The sequence below is a fragment of the Typopeltis vanoorti genome, chromosome 4 (assembly GCF_054136105.1).
Source record: "Typopeltis vanoorti isolate ZY-2024b chromosome 4, IOZ_Tvanoo_1.0, whole genome shotgun sequence".
NCBI lineage: Eukaryota > Metazoa > Arthropoda > Arachnida > Uropygi > Thelyphonidae > Typopeltis > Typopeltis vanoorti.
In genome coordinates this window covers 51,286,925-51,309,262 of record NC_143552.1, presented here as the reverse complement: position 1 = coordinate 51,309,262, position 22,338 = coordinate 51,286,925, and the positions used below count along the sequence as shown (strand labels likewise).

Below are 22,338 nucleotides of genomic sequence, written 5' to 3'. Positions count from 1 at the left end.
CTCTCTGCATTCACAACATACACCTAATTTTCGATGCAAAAGATACATCTTCCTTCAGGTCAGCAGCTTGGAACAGGGAGGTACAATCCCAATCTCTGCTTCGTCACTCAAGACAACAATGGACAACTGTTACCTACATCGAGAAGAGTTCTCTCCAACTTTCCCCGAAGCCAACATAGACCAATTATATTAGAGGCAGGTCTGCAGGTACCCCCTTGTCAGATCCATCCAATGTCTCCACTGGAACTTCCAGAAAACTGACTGGGATACATTTGCTGCCTGTCTTGACAAATAAGTCTGTTGGATCCCTCCACCAAGCAGTAATTACAAGAGATTCAAGGGAGCTGTCTTAGCTGTAGGTAAGAAGACCATACCAAGACGCTTCCGGAAGGAGTATATCCCTGGATGGGACGATGATAGTAATAAACTGTATCAAGAATATCTAGAGTGTGGCGATCCTGACATTGCAGATGAACTCATTCATCAGCCTTGACACTAGCCGACAGAAGAAATGGACTGAAACAGTAGAAAGACTCGATTTTCGGCACTCCAGTAGAAAAGCATGGAGCCTTCTAAGAAAACTAGGTAGTGGCACCCTGACTTCCTGGGAACAATCAGCTATTTCTCCTAACCAATATGCATCGCATATTGTCAACATATACCACCAAGGACAAACAACACGCTCTTCAAATAAAAAGGGAACCTACATATTTGAAAAATAACAGACCATCAGACCCTCTATATTCACGACCCTTCACTCTTGAAGATATTAACACTGCTCTAATGGATATGAAACCAGGCAAGGCTCCAGGTTTCAATGGAATTCATCCTGATTTCCTGTTGAAGACAGGCCAAAAAGCTCGACAGTGGTTGGCTTGCTTTTTCTCTGACATCCTCCATACTGGTAGACTTCCAAAAGAGTTTAAGAGGACAAAAACAAAGAACACTTGTTCTTTGTTTACTTTGTAAACAAAGTTATTTTGTTTACCAATTTTACTACAATGGAAGATACACTAACAAACAACCTTGCAGTCCTAGATGAATACTTCAGCAAATGGAGATTATGCCCAAATCCTAGCAAAATAGAAGATTCATGCTTCCACCTGAACAATAACCAGGCTAACAAAGAACTCGTGGTCTACTTCAACCACAAACTGCTACGCTACAACAGATTCCCGAAATATCTGGGCGTCACTCTGGATAGAACAATATCTTTTAAACCACATCTCATTAACACAGCATGCAAGCTAAAAACAAGAAACAATATACTGCAAAAACTATGTGGAACAACTTCGGCTGCCTGAGCAACAACGTTTCACTGCACTGCTCTTGGCCTCGTTTACTCTACAGCTGAATACTGCTCATCCGTATGGCTGAACAGCACCCATGTGTATTTGGTTGATGCCCAGCTTAAAACCACTATGCACCTTATTTTTGGAACTGTAAAATCAATCCCCAACCTACTGCCTCCCAGTGCTAAGCAACATCCTGCCTCCACACATCCAACTTTCTTCTACATGAATATAGCAAAATCATGGAAATCCAAAATCTTCCAATCCATGAAGACATCCCATCCCTAGAAATAAACAGGCTAAAATCAAGGCACCCTCCAATCTTAACAGCAAAAAATCTTGCAGAGACAAGTTCAACATGAAGGAGAAGTGGAAAGAGTCCTGGTGTAACACTTCAACAGGGATCTTCCATGAATTAGTGGACCCAACACAGATACCTTTGGGTTTTGACCTACCTCAGAAAACTTGGTTTGCCCTTAACTGAATCTGCACCAACCATGGCAGATGTGCAGACCACCTTTACAAATGGGGCATGATTGCCTCACCCAGGTGCAACTGTGAATCACTCCGTCAGACAATTAATCATATACAGCAGAATGTGTCCAACATGCATGCAGTAGAAACCTGTCAGACTTCATCCATGTTACACCAAGTACAGTCGACTGGATAATCAACCTAGACATTCAGTTGTAGCCTATTCTTGAGTGTCTCTTTTATGACTGTATTATGTCTTATTATTGTACATATGTCTATTACTATGCCCATATATATATAACAAGGATTAATGTAATGTAACTTATCATGTGTGAGCCATATGCTAAATAAATAAATCATCCTCCCAGAATTATCTTCCTGGCCTGCTCTTTGTACTCTTCATGCAACTGATCATTACCAACATTCATCTTGTGCTGCCTCCGCAGTGCCTTTGTTCAGATTTCATGCTTAATGCCTTCATTCATCCATACTTTTACCTTAAATTAAAGATACAAAGAAATTATATACTTGTTGGAAGTTTTTCCACTTGGTTATACTATAAATTAAAGATACCAAGAAATTATATACTTGGTTTAATCCTTTATCCAAGTGTAAGCAAACAAAGTTTGCACCTGAAGTATTTTCAGGGGCAACTCATATATAGAAGCTGATGACTTCGCATCACTTGCCTTAGCATTCCATAATGCAAAGCACATATCCTTATGGGTATGTATAATGCTATGCATTATGGGAAGGGTCACTACCCAGACTGGTTTCGACCTATATTGAGGACTCATCAGTGGGAGCCAAATACTTTTACCCTGTTTAGTCTTTTCACCTTTGAAATGCACTCACATACTGCCGTTGTTAAATAGCTCTTGCTAATGCCCATGCAGTGTCTATATCCTTCCAACTCAACTCTTCTCACCAAATAGCACCCAGTTGTCTCCTAAGCTTTCTACAATCACCAGCCTTGTAGTTCTACATATATTGTTTCTTAATAGATGTTCTGATGTGAATGGCTGCAACCCAGGTGATCACTTCGTGGTCACTCTCCCTCCAACCAGGGGGGGGGGGATTACACTTCATTCACAATCATGTCCTCTGATGATAAAACCAGATCTAAGACTCTTAAACCTCGTGTACCCTCCACTATGTACTGATTAAGATTGTTGTCTCTTAGAACTTGAGAAAGTCATTCTCCTTATTCCCCTGATGCCATCCCTTCATTCCAATCAATGTTGACGTAGTTTAAATCGTCCATAATAATTATCCTTTGTTTGCTCACTAAGCCAAATAGCCTATACATTTCTTTGTCTCCACACACCCTGCCCTGTAGCAACACCCCATGAAATATCTTATTCTATCGACCTCTACTTTATTTCAAAACTACTGCCACTTTTTTCTCCTTGTATCTCACTCAATCTTGAGTCAGATATAATTCCCCTGCTATCATCAGCAGCACTCTACTTCCCTTTCTATCTTCATGAAAAACATCATAACTCTCCATTTCTATTCCTGTCAAGATGTCATTCTCATTTAACCATGTTTCACTTATTCCAACTATTTTTGAGCACATAAACTCAAACAAGGAAATAATTTCATCATCCTTAATTCTGACACTCCTGGCATTTGTAAATAAACACAAATCTTTGTTAAAAATTATCATGTACATTTTAGATATTTTATATATATTTGTACAGTAAACTTATGCTTAATAAACTATTAGTTACTTAGTTGTTCTTATTCCAGAAACATTATTACACTATGAAGTAACAATATCAGCAAATAAGTTTTTAGTTTTCTTTTAATGTCCTTTTAATTTTCAGTTTTTCCTGCTAGCAAAGAATGAGTACCAGCACCTATTATTTTACACAAGATTTTATTTTATTTATACAGGCATACTCTGACCATACGTTAGATTCCGGTCCACCACTATATAGCTAATCACTGATCCCCCCCCCTTCACTGTAGAGGTATGTAGGTTTAATAAGATTTTATGGCAATCATATATGTGCATCCATGACATTATTATTATTCAGTATTATTATTACGGGCGACTCCAGGGAATCCTTAGACTCATCGAGGGAGGCCCTAAACATCATGTCCACACAACTATATGACTTTCTCACAGTATCTATCATACCTTGCCTTGAACTCACTCACCATCATAGCACCCACAACAGACTCTGGCAGCTTATTCCACTCATTTACTACTCTAAAAGTAAAGAACCCAGCTCTAACACCTCTGCTAACCACACTCTTGCCCAGCTTCCATAGGTGTCCCCTAGTTCTCCCACCACCAGTCCTGATCTCAAAAATATCCTCTGAATTAATCCTATAGAAACCCTTTAGCAATTTGAATGTCTCAATCATATCTCCCCTTTTCCGCCTATCAACTAATTTCTGCAACCCACAAATCTCAACCTGTTCTCATATGGTTCATTCCATAGACCTGCTATCATCATAGTCACGTGCCTCGGGATCCTCTCCACATCCTCCCCATCAAGAAGGAACCTAGGTGACCAAATCTGGGCACAGTAGTCGAGATGCGGTCTTATCGAGGCTCGGTACAGAGGTACAATAACTTGCTTGTCTCTGCTCGTCAAGGTATTTTTCAACAACTAAGTAAGTTGATGAGCTGATTTAGCTACTTTTGCAATGCGCCCCCTAAACTTCATCTCCACCAACACTCCCAAGTCCCTGGCCTCATCAATCTCATCATCAATATGCAACAAAAAATGTAGAATACGTTTTGCAAGTGAAAAGCTATTCTGAATCACTTGGCTAAAGAGAAAACACTAACCAGTTTGGCCATCAGTCTATACTATCAAAAGTTTTCCATTTTGGCAATAAGATTGTCAAGTTTACAAATATCTCTGCTGTTGCCTGGTGTAGCACTTTTCAATTTACTTAGAAGTTTATCTTTATTTTCAATAACTGTGACAAAATAGTACGAGGTAAGTCTAATCTGTGGCCTCTGTGTTTGATACACCATTGTCACTAAATGTAATAAGTTTAATCTTAGTATGTAATGATTTAATAACATTTTAAAGCAGTTATATACACTCATCAATGACATAAATAAAGCATTTATTTATTTATATACAACAAGTTTACATATTTTCTATTCAATGGGCAACAGCACCCTTACTTTCAATTTTATCTGGCATTATTAACAATAATAAACAGTTTAAAACACCAAACCACAAAGAGATGCACAAGCAGACATTGCAAACAAACGGTTCACAAAAACTGCACATAGGCTGATTCACGAGAATGTAATATCACTAAAACTGTTGTATGAACAAATGTAGCATCATATAAATGGGTATTTGTTGTAATTGTAAAGTAATGTGGGAGCAGATAATCATAAAGTGGGGGTATTACTACATTAATATTTATTTTAAGTAAATATTTATTTTATCTAATAATAATAATAAAACACAAAAGAATTAACAAAAATTAAATGAAAAATGTATTCTTTTGGAAGCTTTCTCTCAAAAAAATAAAAGAAAAAGAAAAAAAAATCTTCTTCCTATCATGGATTTTAGGCCAAGTGGCTTATTCTAGTCTAATACCATTGCATTCTTTTCTTTTTTGTTTTTTTCATCGTTAGGCTTCAGACCACCCTCAATATATCCAGCTGTTTTTCTGAGAAATTTCATTTCTGTTGTTTAAATCCATTTTTTTTCATTTTCTTTTTTATGGTCCATGTTTAACTTCCATATAATAAAATTTGTTTAAACAGAATGTTATACAGTCTGATTCTGGTGTGTTTTTGTACCAAGGATGGCTTAAATATATTATTTATTATGCCATTTACTTTAACGAAATTTGATATTTTATTGTCTATATCTTTTTCATCCTCACATACCAGGTATTTGAAAGTATTTACTTTTTCTAAAATTATTTTATTATCTATCACTATTTTACTTCTTACTCACTGAAAGCAATTATATTTACATTGGTTAATATTTTAAATCACTTCTGTCTACTAATTTTATCAAAGGCTTTTTCATAATCAGTGAAGGCCACATGTGTTTCTTTTTAAAATTCTCTTTGCTTTTCAATTAATATTTTCAGACTGAAAATTGAGTCTATGCAAGATTGGCTTTTCAGAATCCATTCTCTTCTTCTACTATTTGTCTTCTATAATACTGTTTAGTTTCTCTTTTAATATTCCTTCATACATCTTGTACCCTGAATTTAGCAGACTAACTCCCCTATAGTTTTTGCAGTCATATTTATTTCCTTTTTTTTTTTTTTTTTTCTTTATAAATTGGGATAACAAGTGCTTTTTTCCAAGAGTATGGAGTTTTTCTAGAAATCCAGATCATGAAAAAGAATTTCAGGAGTCTCATCCAACTTTTCACCTACGGTTTTGTATAATTCCATGTTTATATTTCTTCTCCTGGTGTTTTCCTATTTTTCATCTTATTTATTGTATTTTTTAGTTTTGATATTATAATATTTTCTGTTAGATCAGTCTTTGTTGTATAAAATTTTACTTCTTCATCATCATTAGTCCAGAGATTTTGAAAATAAGTTACCCATTTTTCTAAACCTATTATTTGTATTTTTACCTTTTATTTTATTATTTTATAGGTTTTTGTTGTGATTAGATATATTCTTTTCTAGTTCTGTTACGAAATTGTTCCATTTTTCTCTCACTCTATGTTTTTTCCCTTATTTTTCATTTACTTTTGCAATTTCATTGTTTCTTTTCTACTCTATTTTTGCTTTAAGTTTTAAAAGAGGTATACCGTGAGTAGACATATCGATACAAAATAAATAACGGAAAAAACTCGCGTACAAAGATTATTTAAGACTATAATTTTCACCTGCGTGTCACAGGCATCTTCAGTACATTAAGCTCAAATAAAACAATAACTGACAATTCCAAAAAGCGCCACCTAAGTAGCTGGTGTAAGATAACTAAAAAGGTCAATAAATTTCCTAAAAAAAAAAAAAAAAAAAAAAAATCGATACAATAAAAAGTTAGGAAAGATTAGCTGATTTGTAAAGTACTATCTCCCATAAAGAGGATAGACGTAAGCCAATGGATCTGTTTAAGTTAGGAGAATGAAGTAGAGTTTCACATGTTTCTTTATAAAGGCGTTCCATGAGAAACTGACTTTTGTGAAAAACTCTTATCTTTCTCCAATGAACTCTGCATCTAGTGAAGATGGCATGTTCTGCAAGTCCAGACTTTTCAGGTTTAAAGTATTCAATCTAAGATTGGTGTTCTTCTAGCCAAATAGAGGCAGATCTTCCTGTTTGTCTGAAATAAGATAATCCACAAGAGCACGGAATCTGGTAGACACCTGGATGATTAAGATGTGGAAGCTTGTCCTTAGGAGAAATGAGAAAGGTGGAGATTTTTCTAAACGGTCGAAAGGCAACAAAAATATTCAGTGGTTTTAAAACTTTTGCTATACGTTCACTGATGTCTTCTACATAAGGGATAGTAATGCACGTTATTTCTTCTGTGTTTGAAGAGGAAGACATATTAAAACTACTCAAAGTTCTTTTAATGAAGCAATTCTTATAACCATTAGATAGTAAGGAAGAAGTTATATATTGTAGTTCTTTCTGTAAAAGATCGTCTGAAGAACAAAAGGAGTGGGCCCGATGAACCAGTGTTTTAATAGTTCCTGCCTTTTGACTGGGATGGTGATGAGATTCCGCATGGATATAATGGCTTGTATGAGTCTTCTTTCTATAAACTGAGAAATGTAGGTTACCATCTGGTTGGCGAAGAATTAGAAGATCTAAAAAGGCTAACTGCTTATTTGATTCTACTTCTAGGGTAAACTTGATCCTAGGATGAAATGCATTTAACTTATGCATTTGTGAGAAATTGTTGAAGTTCATCCAAAGAGCCATTCCATACAGCAAAAATGTCATCGACATATCTGAACCAATGAGTAGGTCTGGGAGAAATGTTGTCAAAGATACACTGTTCAAAATGTTCCATAAAGAAATTGGAGATAGCAGGAGAAAGAGGATTGCCCATTGCTGTTCCTTCAATTTGTTGATACAACTTATTTTTAAAGGAAAAATAACCAGAATGTATTACAAAATCAAATACGTTTACAATGTCTGAAGGAAATTCCTGTTGTAGTAATTCAATGCTTTCCGAAAGAAGCACATTTGTAAATAAAGAAACAACATCTAAACTGATCATGATATCAGAAACGTCCAAATGAAGATCTGAAATTTTATTTTTGAAACCCAAAGTATTTTTTATATAAGTATCAGTTCTTCTAGTTGAAGAGGAGAGTAAATTTGATAAAAATTTTGAGATTTTGTAAGTGGGGCAACCTATACAAACTACGACTGTTTTAACAGAATGCCTGGTTTATGAACTTTTGGAAGACCATACAATCTAGGTGGACGACCGAAGAAGGTTCCAACCTGTTGTAAAATAAAAGAAGTTTTTAGGTCCCCGAAAGCTCATCAGATCTACTTCAAAGCTAGTAAGTCTCTTTTAAATAATCAGCTACACGAAGCTAAAAAATCTCTTGCCCTCTTAAATAGAGAAATTATGGACATAAAAAATGCTCTGGAATCTGATTTAACGGTTGAAACTTTTAATACTGTAATGCGCATATCTTCGAGTTCTTACCTAAAGATCTTTAATGATTCTTGTGACAAGCTAAAACGCAAATTTGAATCACTGGGCAGCATACCTAGAGCCAGTAATAATACTATTGATATAGATAAAGTAGTTAACTATAAATGTTTCCGGACGTCCACTAACAGACTGTGAATGTTTTGGTTTATCAAAAGGACATGATTTTGCCATTATGCCAAATAAGGTGCCACTTATGAATTTTTTTCATAACATAGACAGGGGTATTCGATCCTTATCCCAAAAAATAGCCAACAGATTACGTTTTGAATGTACACAAATTCATTTTCATGCCAAGCCTCCTCGTCCTAATCTTTCTTACTCTGAGTTTAAAGCATTGAAATCACTGAAGAATAACAATAATTTAATTATTACGAAAGCTGATAGGGAAGGCTGTAGTGAATCAAGATAGGAAGGAATATGAGAGAAAAATGTCTCTTTTACTTTGCGACTGTTCAAATTATAGGCCTCTTACATCAGATCCTACCTGGAGCCAATTGAAGAGACTTAATTCTCTTATAGATAATGTATCTACATGGAATGAAGATCAAAAGAAAAAACTTAAAACCTTCTTCGGTCGTCCACCTAGATTGTATGGTCTTCCAAAAGTTCATAAACCAGGCATTCCATTAAGACCAGTCGTAGATTGTATAGGTTGTCCCACTTACAAAATCTCAAAATTTTTATCAAATTTACTCTCCTCTTCAACTAGAAGAACTGATACTTATATAAAAAATACTTTGGGTTTCAAAAATAAAATTTCAGATCTTCATTTGGACGTTTCTGATATCATGATCAGTTTAGATGTTGTTTCTTTATTTACAAATGTGCTTCTTTCGGAAAGCATTGAATTACTACAACAGGAATTTCCTTCAGACATTGTAAACGTATTTGATTTTGTAATACGTTCTGGTTATTTTTCCTTTAAAAATAAGTTGTATCAACAAATTGAAGGAACAGCAATGGGCAATCCTCTTTCTCCTGCTATCTCCAATTTCTTTATGGAACATTTTGAACAACATATCTTTTGAACAAGTGAATTTCCCTTGTATATACAGGCTAATGACTTAATATCAATTGCCTTAGTATCCACTAATGCAACAGACACATAAAATGATATGCATTATGGGAAGGGCCACTACCCAGACTGGTTTTGACCTTTATTAAGGGCACATCAGTTGGAGCCAGACGTGAAGACCAAGGTTGAAGTAATGCATTAGTCATATTTCCATATACAAGTAACCAGAAGGTGTCACACCTTATTACTAGAATACTCTGGATTAGAGAAACATGTCCTATCTTCTCCAAACATCTCTAATATTTCTAAATTAGTTTTTTTGGCAGTCCATGGGATTCTAAGAATTCTTCTGAGGATCCACATCTCAAAGGATTTTAGTTTATTTTCACAATATTTTGACATTGTCCAGGTTTCTGCTCCATATAACAGTGTTGACCATATGTACCATTTGGACAGCCTAATTCTTGTTTTTATGTGAATTCCCCTTGAGGTCAGAATGTTTTTCATGCTAACGAAGGTTGATCTAGCAATTTCTATTTTTCTTAATATTTTCTTATCACACTTTTCATTCTCTGTAATTATAAATTATATATTTAGTTTAATCCTTTGTCCATGCACTATAAATTATATATTTAGTTTAATCATTTATAGCATTATACATGTCTGCAAGGAGATGTGCTTTGCATTATGGGATACTAAGGCAAGTGCTGCGAAGCCACCTTTGCCACGAGTTGCCCCAGTCCTGAAGATACTTCAGATGCACGCTTGGACAAAGGATCAAACTAAATATATAATTTATAGTCTAACCAAGTGAAAAAAACTTCCAACATCTTTCTCTAATCCAGAATAATTTAATAATAAGGTGTGACACCTTTTGGCAACTCGTATATGAAAATATGACTTTTGTATTGCTTCAACCTTGGTATCATCTCTGGATCTGGCTCCCACTGAAGAGACCTCAATAAAGGTCAAAACCGGTCTGGGTAGTGACCCTTCCCATAATGCATAGCATTATACATGTCCGCAAGGAGATGTGCTTTGCATTACGGGATACTAAGGCAAGTGATGTGAAGTTAGTCCACCTTTGCTACAAGTTGCCCTAGTCCTGAAGATACTTCAGGTGCAAACTTTGTTTGTATACACTTGGACAAAGGATTAAACTAAATATTATACTAAATATATAATTTATAGTCTAACCAAGTGAAAAAACTTCCAACCTTCTCTGTAATTAGTTGACCCAAATATATATAACTCTCTACTTGATCTAAAGTATTTCCTCTGACTTAATATTTATATCGAGTATTTTCCCTTTTTCTCTTGTCACTAGCATGGTTTTGGTTTTTTTGAAGTTAAAATTAAGTCCATATTTTTCACTTAGTTTCAGCATCTCTTCTAGTAGGTTTTGAAGATATTTTTTATTTTCAGCTAGCAGTACTGTAATCATCTGCATATCTTAAGTTGTTTATATTTCTGCCTCCTATGCTGACTCCTTTAAATTCTTCTAATTGCTGGAAGATATTTTCAGTATAGAGGTTAAACAACATAGGAGAAAGAACGCAGCCTTGTCTGACACCCTTCTTTACTGGAAATTCCTCCGAGGTTTCTCCTGATATTTTTATTGAGGCAGTTTGCTCCCAATATAGATTTATTAGTAATCTGATATATTTACCATCTACTCCAAATTTTCTAATGTATTCAATTAGTTGTGTATGTTGTCAAAGTCAATAGAACAAAATTAGACTTCTTTCTGCTTCTCCAGATATCTTTCTATAATAGTTCTAATGCTGAAGAGTCCTTCTCTAGTTCCTTTATTTTCTTGAAAACAAGATTGTGTTTCATTAATTTTAAATTTGATTTTAAGTTTATTTATTTCTAGAATGATATATAACATAACTTTTGCTATCTGACTGATTGTTCTGTACTCTTCACATTTGATTGTCTTCGATTTTTTAGGTATTGGTAGGAATGTTGAGTGCTTAAAATCTTTTGATATTTGATTAATGCAAATAAATTAATCAAATTTCTCATCTGCACTAGGGAGGGGAGGAAACCATATACCTCAGAAAATCACAGTTAAGTGATTGAGATTTTCTTTTTTAAATAATGTGCTCTAAAAGAAAAATTCATAATGCAGACATCATAAGTTGTAAAAGGATGATTTGTTCATTAGATATATATTGGACTAACCATTAAAGGCACCTGTGGCATAACTATCTACACATTCAATTCACCATGGAAAAAGAAAATCGCACCTTTCATGGAAAAAAACAAACAAAAAAAGCTGGTGTTATCAAGTCTTTAATTAATAGAGCACATAAGGTATGCTCCTCTCTCTCAAGGTTACAACAAGAACTTCACACTATCAAAACTTTACTGGAATTAAATGGTTACAACCCTCATCAAATCCAACAGATAATTGACTCTTATGTTCAAAAAACACTTAAGGATTCTTCAACAGACTGCAGGTTCCAATGCCTTATATTTCTGGTATCTCTGAACCTATTCCCACATTTTCCTATCAACAAAATTTCTCATCTGTTATCATCTACAAAAGACAAACTGTCACCTCTATCGTTAGCTGGTGTTTGCCAGAACCTTGTGAATATAATTTAACATACTTTGGGCAGACAGGCCTTTCTATGGAGAAAATAATTAATGATCATCAATATTACAGTGAATATGTGAAACCTCAAAAAGTCTGGTCTGGTCTGGCATAGCATAGTACTGACACTAAATACAGTATCCGGTGGGATGAAATTCTTCTCCATAGAAGCAGTTTTAAATATGAACACCTTTCCAAGAAAGTTGTGGGGCCCTTTTACATCAGCCTAACCTGAATTGGAAAAATTGTCTCTCTCTCTCTCTCTCTCTCCCAAAAGTTTAGAAGATTCTCATTTTATGTAAACATCAGAAATAGTTTTAATAATATTATTTATTAATAAATTAATATCTAGCTTGTGACAATATTTTTTAATTTCTAAACTGATTGTTGTGTATCTTATATTCTTGTTCTTTGATTTGCTTGTTACTTGTACAAAATATCTGTACTTTAAGTTAAAGTTAATTACTGTTTCCAAACAAATTATTAAATCATGTAATTTGTTTGGAAACAAATACAACAAGCACTGTGTGAGAGAGAAACACTGTATTATGAAAGAAGAATGGCCATTCAGATCAAAGGAAATTCAAGTGATTTTTCCACCATGTGGTGGGAAAGAGGAAAAATGATAACAAAAGGGTATCACTAGTAGTGGTGATGTATTAGAGTGAATGAAGAGAATTTAGTTTATGAAAATTCAATTTTTTTTAAATTTTATTTAACACAATTTTTAGTTCTTATATGTCTTAATTCCTATATATAATTCAAAAGCTGATAACAGGCAATGTACAAATTACTACATGCAAGGCAAGGCAAATTGTGTTGGTCCCCAAATTTTGCTAAGTTTTGAATTATGCTGTAAACAGCTGTGTAGCCTGAAGGATAGGAAGGAAAAAACACTCTACTTCACAAGAGTCCTTTTTTCATTTTTGGAATCAGTTCAGGCATACCATGTTTTGGCATAGCAGTGCCACTGTCTTTTTTTGTCTGGCTCCAACTGTTCCTAAAAGTTAGAACAAATATTTCAGATAATATATAAGAAATTTATGATATATTCTATAATAAAATTAGTTTAATCCTTTATCCAAGTGTGAGCAAACAAAGTTTGTGCCTGAAAGTATCATCAGGACTGGGTTAAGGTGGTACAACACCAGGGCAACTCGTTGCAAAGGTGGAGCAAGCTACCAACACTCCTATCTCAGTATCTCCTATAATGCAAAACACATCTCCTTGCAGATATGTCTAATGTTATGCATTAAGGGAAGGGCCACTACCCAGACTACTTTCGACCTTTATTGAGGTCTCTTCAGTGGGAGCCAGGCCCAAGTAGAGATACCAGGCAGAAGCATTAGCAGGTCATCTCTACCTATAGGAGTTGCCAAATGGTGTGCCACCCTTTTTTTAATAAATTACTCTGGATTTAGAGAAAGATGCTGAAAGTTTATTTTTCACTTGGTTAGAGTATAATAAAATTAGTTTAATCCTTTATCCAAGTGTGAGCAAACAAAGGAGTGTTGGTATCTTGCTCCACCTTTGCAAAGAGTTGCCCTGGTGTTGTACCACCTTAACCCAGTCCTGAAGATACTTTCAGGCGCAAACTTTGTTTGCTCACACTTGGATAAAGGATTAAACTAATTTTATTATACTCTAACCAAGTGAAAAATAAACTTTCAACATCTTTCTCTAAATCCAAAGTAATTTATTAAAAAAAGGGTGGCACACCATTTGGCAACTCCTATAGGTAGAGATGACCTGCTAATGCTTCTGCCTGGTATCTCTACTTGGCCTGGCTCCCACTGAAGAGACCTCAATAAAGGTCGAAACTAGTCTGGGTAGTGGCCCTTCCCTTAATGCATAACATTAGACATATCCGCAAGGAGATGTGTTTTGCATTATAGGAGATACTGAGATAGGAGTGTTGGTGGCTTGTTCCACCTTTGCAACAAGTTGCCCTGGTGTTGTACCACCTTAACTCAGTCCTGAAGATACTTTCAGGCGCAAACTTTGTTTGCTCACATTTCGATAAAGGATTAAACTAATTTTATTATACTTTAACCAAGTGAAAAATAAACTTTCGACATTATGATATATTCTGTGTTTCAAAGATACAGTCATACCCCGAAGTTATGCGGTAGGTGGGACCAACAAAAAGCGCGTAAGTCGAATTCACGTAACTCGGGGTATAATTTTGCATGTAATTTATATATACAAACATACAAAATATTAGTTAATTGGGAAAAGGTTTACAAAAACACCTATATTTTTTAAGAAATATAATCATAATTGTATTTTTTTGTACATAAAAGAAAGAAAGTTATTTCGATGTTTTATATAATCATAATTGTATTTTTTTGTACATAAAAGAAAGAAAGTTATTTCGATGTTTTATAAAATCTAATAGATTCGTCTGACGGCATAATGTCTTTTTCTTGTCACGCAAAATTTCTTCATAGCAAGCCAATGATTTTTTTATTCCTTGCCTTGTGGCTACAATTCGTTCCTCGTTAGAATCTATGTCCTCCAAAATCTGTAAACCTTTCTTTTATGATTGTTCTTACTGTGGATTCCTGTAGATCGAACTTATTTGCTAGCTCACAAATTTTCATTCCGCCTTAAAAATCCTTAATGATGTTGAGTTTTGTTTCCAAAGTCAATGTTTTTCTTGCTAGCTGTAGAAGAATCAGACTTGCTTCTTTTGGACGACATTATTATTTTTTATGTGATAAAATTTTTATCAAGAACATAACATTAAACAATCGCAAGGTTTGTAGACTATAAAAATCGTGTATGAATGGAGACCGCAAGAAACATGTCAGTGCTTGTTCACAGCATGTGCGACACTGGTGAAGGTGACTGGCGCCGGAAAGATGTGACTAGAGGCGTGAAGAGGGACAGGAATATGTACATATAAGAAACCGTGTAACTCCGGATTTGCATAAGTCGGGTATGACTGTATTAATTTTTCCAAATGATATAAAAAGGAAATAAAAGGAAAAAAAGAAACAGCGAATGGGTTTAACTTCCTCTTCCTGTCTGTATCATATTTTTCTTTAATTTATTATTAATAATTATTTTATACAGTATTACTATTACTTCCAAGCCTCCATGAAGTATGAAGACTCGTTGTGGGAGGTCTAACACTCACATACCATGATAACTATCATACCTGGCCTTGAAGACATTCAGTGTTGGTGATTCACCATCCCATGCAAAAAAACTTCACATTTTCTTATTCATGTGACCTCTGTACAGTTTCCAAGATGATCTCTGGTTCTCACATCATCCATTATTCTATGCATAATTCCTTGGTATTGTGTCTGATAGGCTCTTCTCACCAACTTACACATCTCAATCATATCACCCATCCTCCTTTTATTCCCCAAACTCTGATGACCACATTCCCTCAATCTGTTCTCATACTCAGTGTTACAGAGTCCTAAGGCGGTATTAGTTATTTGCCTCTGCACTCCTTCCAATGTTTCCTTATTACCAATATAGCCAGGTGACCAGATCTGTACACAGAAATCCAAATGAGACCAGATTAGTGCTCTACAGTGAACTATCACCTACTTATCCACACATTAGCATTCTTTGCATTAGAGCAGCAATTTTCTAGGTGATCCTTACAAATTTTGCAATGTATTCCCTGAACTTTGGTTCCCTATCCTCCAAGATCCAAACTGGTTGGCAGTCAGTGTATCTGCTCTCCCATCAACAGGCTGTGGGTTCGAATCCTGCTGTGAGCATGGATGTTTGTGATTGTCTTTAGGCAGAAGATAAATTTCATCAACCACTGCCGCCCCACTTGCTGGAGACCTAAAGTGGCTTAAAAAAGTTCCATGTTTGGTCTCTAGGGCAGGATTTCTGGACTAGATAATAAATAAATAAATAAATAAAAAACACAAAAAAAGTCAATAAAATTAATAAAAGCAGGGGAAAAAATCCCTAGTTGTCATATACTGAAATATTTCTTTTGTATCAATCTTAATAGAACCCCTTTAGTAACTTATAAATTTTTATGATGTCTGCTCTTTTCTACATATCAACTAAACTTTGCAACCCACACACACACACACCTTCAATTTATTATCATATGCAGCATTCCAGAGATCTTCTGCCATCTTAGTCACTTATATCTGGATCTTCTCTATCCCATCCTCAAGAAATGCAGGTGAACAACTCTGTGCACACAGCAGTCAAGACATGGCCATATCATACCCTTATTTTAAAGAGGGATAATAACCTCCCTATCCCAGTATCTTTAATATCCAATCCAGTGAGCTATTTTGCCAACATTTGCAATATGCCATCTGAACTTCAACTCTGTCCATCATCATCCCCAAATTCCTATCCTCATCAATTACCTGCAACCTAGTACTATCAACATAATATCCAGTATGGAATCTTTTCATCCCAAGGTACATAACTTTAGACTTTGGAACACCATATTAAACTGATAACCATTATCCTTTGTCCACACTGCCAATTTATTTAAATTGTCCTAAAGAATCTTTACCCCATATTTATTAACCATTGCCAGTCTCAGCTTTGTATCATCAGCAAACAACTGAATACTTCCACTTAAATCACTCCATATATCATTAATATACAAATTAAACAGCAGTAGCTTTAGTACTGCATCCTATGTCACTCTGCTACTCACTATCATAAAATAATCTCTGGTGTATGTCACTCAGCAACCCACCTATCCATGTCCATTTGCTCCAATTTATGTAATAGTTTTCCATGTGGTATTCTGTCAGATGTCTTTGCAGCAGCTAGCAGTATCATGGTGTAGCCAATTCCCTGATCCAACGCAGTTGTCATTCTATTATAAAACGAGAGTAAATTACTAAGGCATGGCCTACCTTTCACCAAGCCATGCTAACCACCACAGAGCATCATATTCCTATCCATCCATTCTTGAATTCCACCTTTATCCAACTTTTCCAATACCTTAATTGCTAATCTTGTGATACTAAGTGGTCGATAATTTGCTACTATTGTCTTGGAGCCTCTGTCATGTAACGGAACCATCTTTCCCTTTTTCCACAACTCAGAAAACCTTGACAGAGCCGAGACATAGATTAAACAGACTGGTCAGAGGCAATGTCAGTTCTCCTACACATTCTCATGAAAAACAGGCCAACATGCCATCCCACTGCTATATTCATCAGTTTGTTAGTATACCTCTATTTTATCTACCTCAATTCTAACATCAGCTTCCGTCACATTACCAACTTGCAACATCTAAGCCTGGATAATACATATTTGCAAAATGATCACTTAGTATTTATCACTTTACTATGAATACTAAGTGATCTGTAACGAGAATGACTGACTAACTGTAGCAGATTTGTAATGTTTATGACCTCTTGACTTTGTCACTTTCCTACTATCAGTATTGATTAAAGTTATCCTTCCATAGTCATTCTTCCTCTTAATTGATACATAGCAAAAAAAAACATTTTAGAATTTCCTTTGGCCTGCTTACCTAATCTTCTGTTTAGTTCTCCTTACCATGCTGGTCATCCTTCTTGCCTGAGCTTTGTATTGTTCATGGCATGCTGTCACCTTTTTCTTTATATTTCCTTCGCAATGTTTTCTTTTTCTTTTCTTTTTTTTTTTTTTTTCAGCTTCTGCTATAATTACGACACTACTCATCCATTTAACTCCCACTTGGTTTATGCAGCTCCTATTTTCCTCAAACAGTCCCTGACCAACTCCTAAGCACTATTGAAATTCTTCCCTTGTAAGTTCTTATGCCTTGGCATGGCTCCATGCTGCCTCCTAAGTTTGACGTAATCACTAACTTTATAGATTATCAGGGCTGGCTTAACACGGCAAGCAAGCACATTTGAGCATTTTGTAAATCATCGAATTGTTGATTGCTACACACACACAGTTAATTCACACTGAGGTAAGTAGATTCAAAATTTAACCTAAAGCTTTATAAATCAAAGATAAATTTATGCATTTCTTTAAGTATTTATTTTTATTTTTTATGTCTTACCAAATTTTTCATTCAATAGGTTTTTTTTTATTTCAGAATGAAACTCCTGGAACTGAATTATAAATAACTACTCTATCTAATTTTCTCACTAAAAAACACAAGTACTAATCACAGTGATAAGTTTTAATATAATATGTATGTGTTTTTAGTGATGAATTCACCACAGGTTTCATTGTATAAAAATAAAAAAAAATATCTAATTTTCTACTGGTTTGAAAGTTTTCACAGACAGTTAAATATCTATTACTTCATTTTACTATTTGTTAAAAGAAGTAAGCCAATAATATTGTTGTATCCGTCGAAACAGATGCTTCTAATTCCAGACCATTTCTTTGCAATCTACAATCATTTGTTCAGCTGTCTGTTGACATTATTCTAAGTTTTAAAAATTCTATTCTATATTTTCACCATATAAAAACCTACATGAATGCAACAAAAAAGAAAGTTCGGTAGTGTTAGTTTTTTTTTTTCCCTTAAATTCCAAATACGATGACTTATTGCTGCTGGAAATAACTTTTGTCTTAGAAATACTGGACAATAATCTTCTCTGCTGGAGGTAAAGGCTAAAAGCTTAGATTACTCTCACCGTTATTGAGAAAGAAAGAAAGACCACTTCTTCCGAAGAGCCTCAAGCAGTAGTGCATAATACATCAACAATGGCTTGTTTTGTTTTCAATTATATCCTAAATAGAAATACCGATATTTCTTTTACAGTCTGATACAATATTTATATTTATATTAAAATAACTTCTTAATTTATAATAATCACAATTTCTCTTTTATTATCGAAAACTTATAAATTATTTCATGCAGTTATTCAAGAAAGAAAGAAATATTTGAATTAAAAAAATAGATGCATATGTGTTGCAGAAGCATTCAGTTTTTTTTGTTTTTTTTTGGTGGGGGGGGGGGGAATCCACCTATTCATCATGCTGATGTTTCAAATAATTTATTTTCAAAACTGTTCATAAGACAATTGTTACAAATGCAAATCACATGAGGAGCATACTCATACATTTTAATGTAAAATTGTAGTTAAAGTATAGCTACTTTGGCACCTATCTAAATGCCTTTTCCAAATAGGAGGTGATTTCTTCTTTGTACTAAAAGAAAATGCCAGATAAGGATGATAATAAGAAGAAAATACATAGTATTTTCTTTTTCAATGAGTGGAGATTTCAGAATGAAGTGTGATTTATAATGTATGTTCTTTGTGTGTAACGAGAATGACTGACTAACTGTAGCAGATTTGTAATGTTTATGACCTCTTGACTTAGAAGAGTGAACCTATGTTACCTGTTTCTTCCATTAGGAAATTACAAGTCAACACTTGGGTTGTTTCCAAGATATATATACGCATATATACAGGCAGGCCTCAGTTTATGACAGTTCAATTTACAGCGATTAACAATAACGCTGGATGTGTGCGCGTGCTTTCTTACTGTAATGTCGTCTGACTGAGAAACGACACTAGCAAGCACTCTAGTGGTGTTTACCGAGCTACCATGACGTATATGTATCAAACCTAGTTTTACTGTTGAATCTACCTAATTGTTCTATTTAATTTTTTTTACATACATACGTATTTAAATTTATAAAGTACATAATTACATACCATGTCTGATAAAAGAAGTGTAGAAAAGTTAGCAGAACTTGGTGTTAAGAAGGCACGGAAATCAATCGCACTTGAAAAGAAGATGGAGGTGATTCGAAGAATGGAAGATGGGTAGACACGTGCTAATGTCTGTAGAAGTATGAACTTACCTCCATCGACTGTTACTACAATTATGAAAAATGCAGATAGAATAAAACAGTCTATGCAACAATCTACAGCAATACTAAATGAAAAACATGTAAGTTATAGCAGGGGTAAACTTCATGAAAAAATGGCAAAATTATTATCATTATGGGTGGATGACTTGAATCAGAAAAACATTCCTCTCACGCAGGCTGTTATAACCGAAAAAGCAAAAACAATTTTTAAGGATCTTAAAAAGACAAATGGAGGCGAAGAAACATTTTTAGGAAGCAAAGGTTGGTTCATGAGATTTAAGTCTCGAAGTAAGTGCCATAGTGTCAAATTTGGTGAAGGGGCAAGTGCAGATGTTGAGGGCAGCGGCTGCTTTTCCTAAAGAATTTCAAGAATTGTGTAGAACAAGGAAGTTATCCTCCTGATCTCATTTTTAATGTTGATGAGACTGGGCTCTACTGGAAAAAATTGCCATTATGCACCTTCATTTAATTTGAAGAACGTTCCACTCCAGTTTTTAAAGCTGCAAAAGATAGACTTATGCTTTTGTTGGGTGCAAATGTCTCCGGAACTTTGAATCTTAAACCAATGTTGGTGTAAGGTCACAGACATCATGCGTCTTCAAGGATCTAAAAGCCATGCTGCCAGTCTATTGGAAATGGAACAAGAAAGTTTGGGTTACACAAGATGTTTTTATAGATGGTACACAAATTATTTTTGTTCTACCGTCTTCGCTTCTGTAAAGAAAATGATTTGCCAGCCAAGGCATTGCTTCTCTTGGATAATGCCCCTGGATATCCTCAAAACACCTTGCTGAAGTAAGAACACTATTGGATGTCAAGGTTGTTTACATGCCCCCAAAGACAACATCGCTTTTGCAGCCGATGGATCAGGGGATTATATCAATCTTCAAAGCCTATTACCTCTGTATAATATTTATGGAAATGATAAGAGTCTTGGACACTTCAGGAAAAACTATTAAAGACTATTGGCGGTCATTCGATATTTTGAAGGGCATTAACAACATCAGGCAGCTTGGAACGAAGTGTCAGCAAAGTGTTTAAAAGAAGCATGGCGAAAACTTCTTCCAGCATTTATGCACGACTTCGAGGAATTAGAGCAAGAGGAGAATGTTATTGAAGATGTTACCAAGCTTGTGCGAGAGGTGGGATTGGACAATATTACAACTGAAGGTGTGAAAGAAGTCTTAGAGAGCCATGATAAACTGCTTTCCAATAAAGACTTAAAAGAATTAGCCGAACAATTAAGTCAACATCCAAAGGAGGAGAAAGAAAATGAAGAAGGTCCTCTGAGAGATATAAAAACGGCCGATTTACAGTGTATCCTTGCAAGCATAGAGACATTGACTGATGAACTCTGCGAAATGGAGTGTAATCGCATCTATTCGACCTTACACTGAACGCCTTAAAAAAAGAAAAAGAAAATCTAGGCAGTTAACACTGGATACGTTTTTCATAAAAAATGCAGGTGATTCGAAACCAGGAACTTCAACATAGAAATATGTAATATCTTTTCGAAGTTTCATATTTTTTGTATATAATTTTGTTTTGTTTTCATTATTAATAATTTTATTTTAATAAATATATGTGTATATTATCAAAGCTTTAAATATAATGTTGCACATTGTTACACATATTTTTTGATTACGTGAAAGATTACTTTGTACCTCCCATTAAAATTAGGTTCGTTTTATGCCGAATTTGGTTTACTTCTGTTTTTTCAAGAACTGAAGTGAGGCGTAAACCGAAGGCTGCCTGCCTGTGTGTGTGTGTGTGTGTGTGTGTGTGTGTGTGTGTGTATTCATTTTGTAAGATGTGTTGCAGAAAATATTATGGAAATTATTTTTATGCTAATTTCTGTGCTTGTGTTAAACAATTGTTTTAAAATATTCTGGGGGAAAAAATGCTATCAAAGCAAAATTTATTGCAATAAATAAGGTTTGAACATTACTTTTTATTTTACCTTGCACTACTACAATGTAATGAAATATGCAGTTCACATTGTTATGCTTACACTCCTGCTGTTTGAGAACAACTCTTGCTGCTTTTGAACAAGACGTAAAAATTGCATTACATTCTTATTTCAAGGCTAATTTTAAAATATCACAAAATTATATTTAGTATTTCAAATGAACTTGCAGTTGAAAAAAAAACAAATTGTTATTATTATTGTTATTTGTAGAGTGCTCATTTCAATAATAATAATAATGCTGTTTCTTTACCGCTGTAAAACAACCCTTCATGGGTGGAAGCAACATAAATAAATATATATATGATGAAATTATCTGAGACATGTCCTATACAGGATTTATTAAAATTTTATGTTTGTTTTTAAGTATTCTAACCCTCCTCCCATTGTTACGACCACTCATAGTAACTGAATTATAAATATCTACTTTCTTCTAATTTCGCATTTCATACTTTTCACAGTATGTACACTTCACATTTGATATGATTAAAGATTTTCATATCATTATCTATAAATAAAGCAAAGTTGTCAGTGACTTTAACAGCAATCTGTGAAGTATTGTAAAA

General features: G+C 34.6%; 2 protein-coding genes across 8 annotated transcripts in view; one reads left to right on the top strand and one right to left on the bottom strand.

Annotated features, from left to right (window-relative positions):
- LOC150107295 (ELMO domain-containing protein 3-like) overlaps nt 1-18,238 on the top strand; it is a 287,770-nt gene extending 269,532 nt beyond the window's left edge. The window contains exon 12 of the mRNA XM_090391155.1: nt 18,070-18,238. Coding sequence (XP_090247281.1) covers nt 18,070-18,074 — 5 coding nt within the window. The 3' untranslated portion in view covers nt 18,075-18,238. The remainder of the gene's footprint in view (nt 1-18,069) is intronic.
- Nucleotides 12,760-22,338, bottom strand: part of LOC150107294 (cilia- and flagella-associated protein 206) — a 330,352-nt gene continuing 320,773 nt past the window's right edge. For all 7 annotated transcript variants that reach the window (XM_090391143.1, XM_090391149.1, XM_090391147.1 and 4 more), the window contains one exon: nt 12,760-13,023. In XM_090391143.1, the coding sequence (XP_090247269.1) occupies nt 12,927-13,023 (97 nt within the window). In that variant the 3' untranslated portion in view covers nt 12,760-12,926. The remainder of the gene's footprint in view (nt 13,024-22,338) is intronic.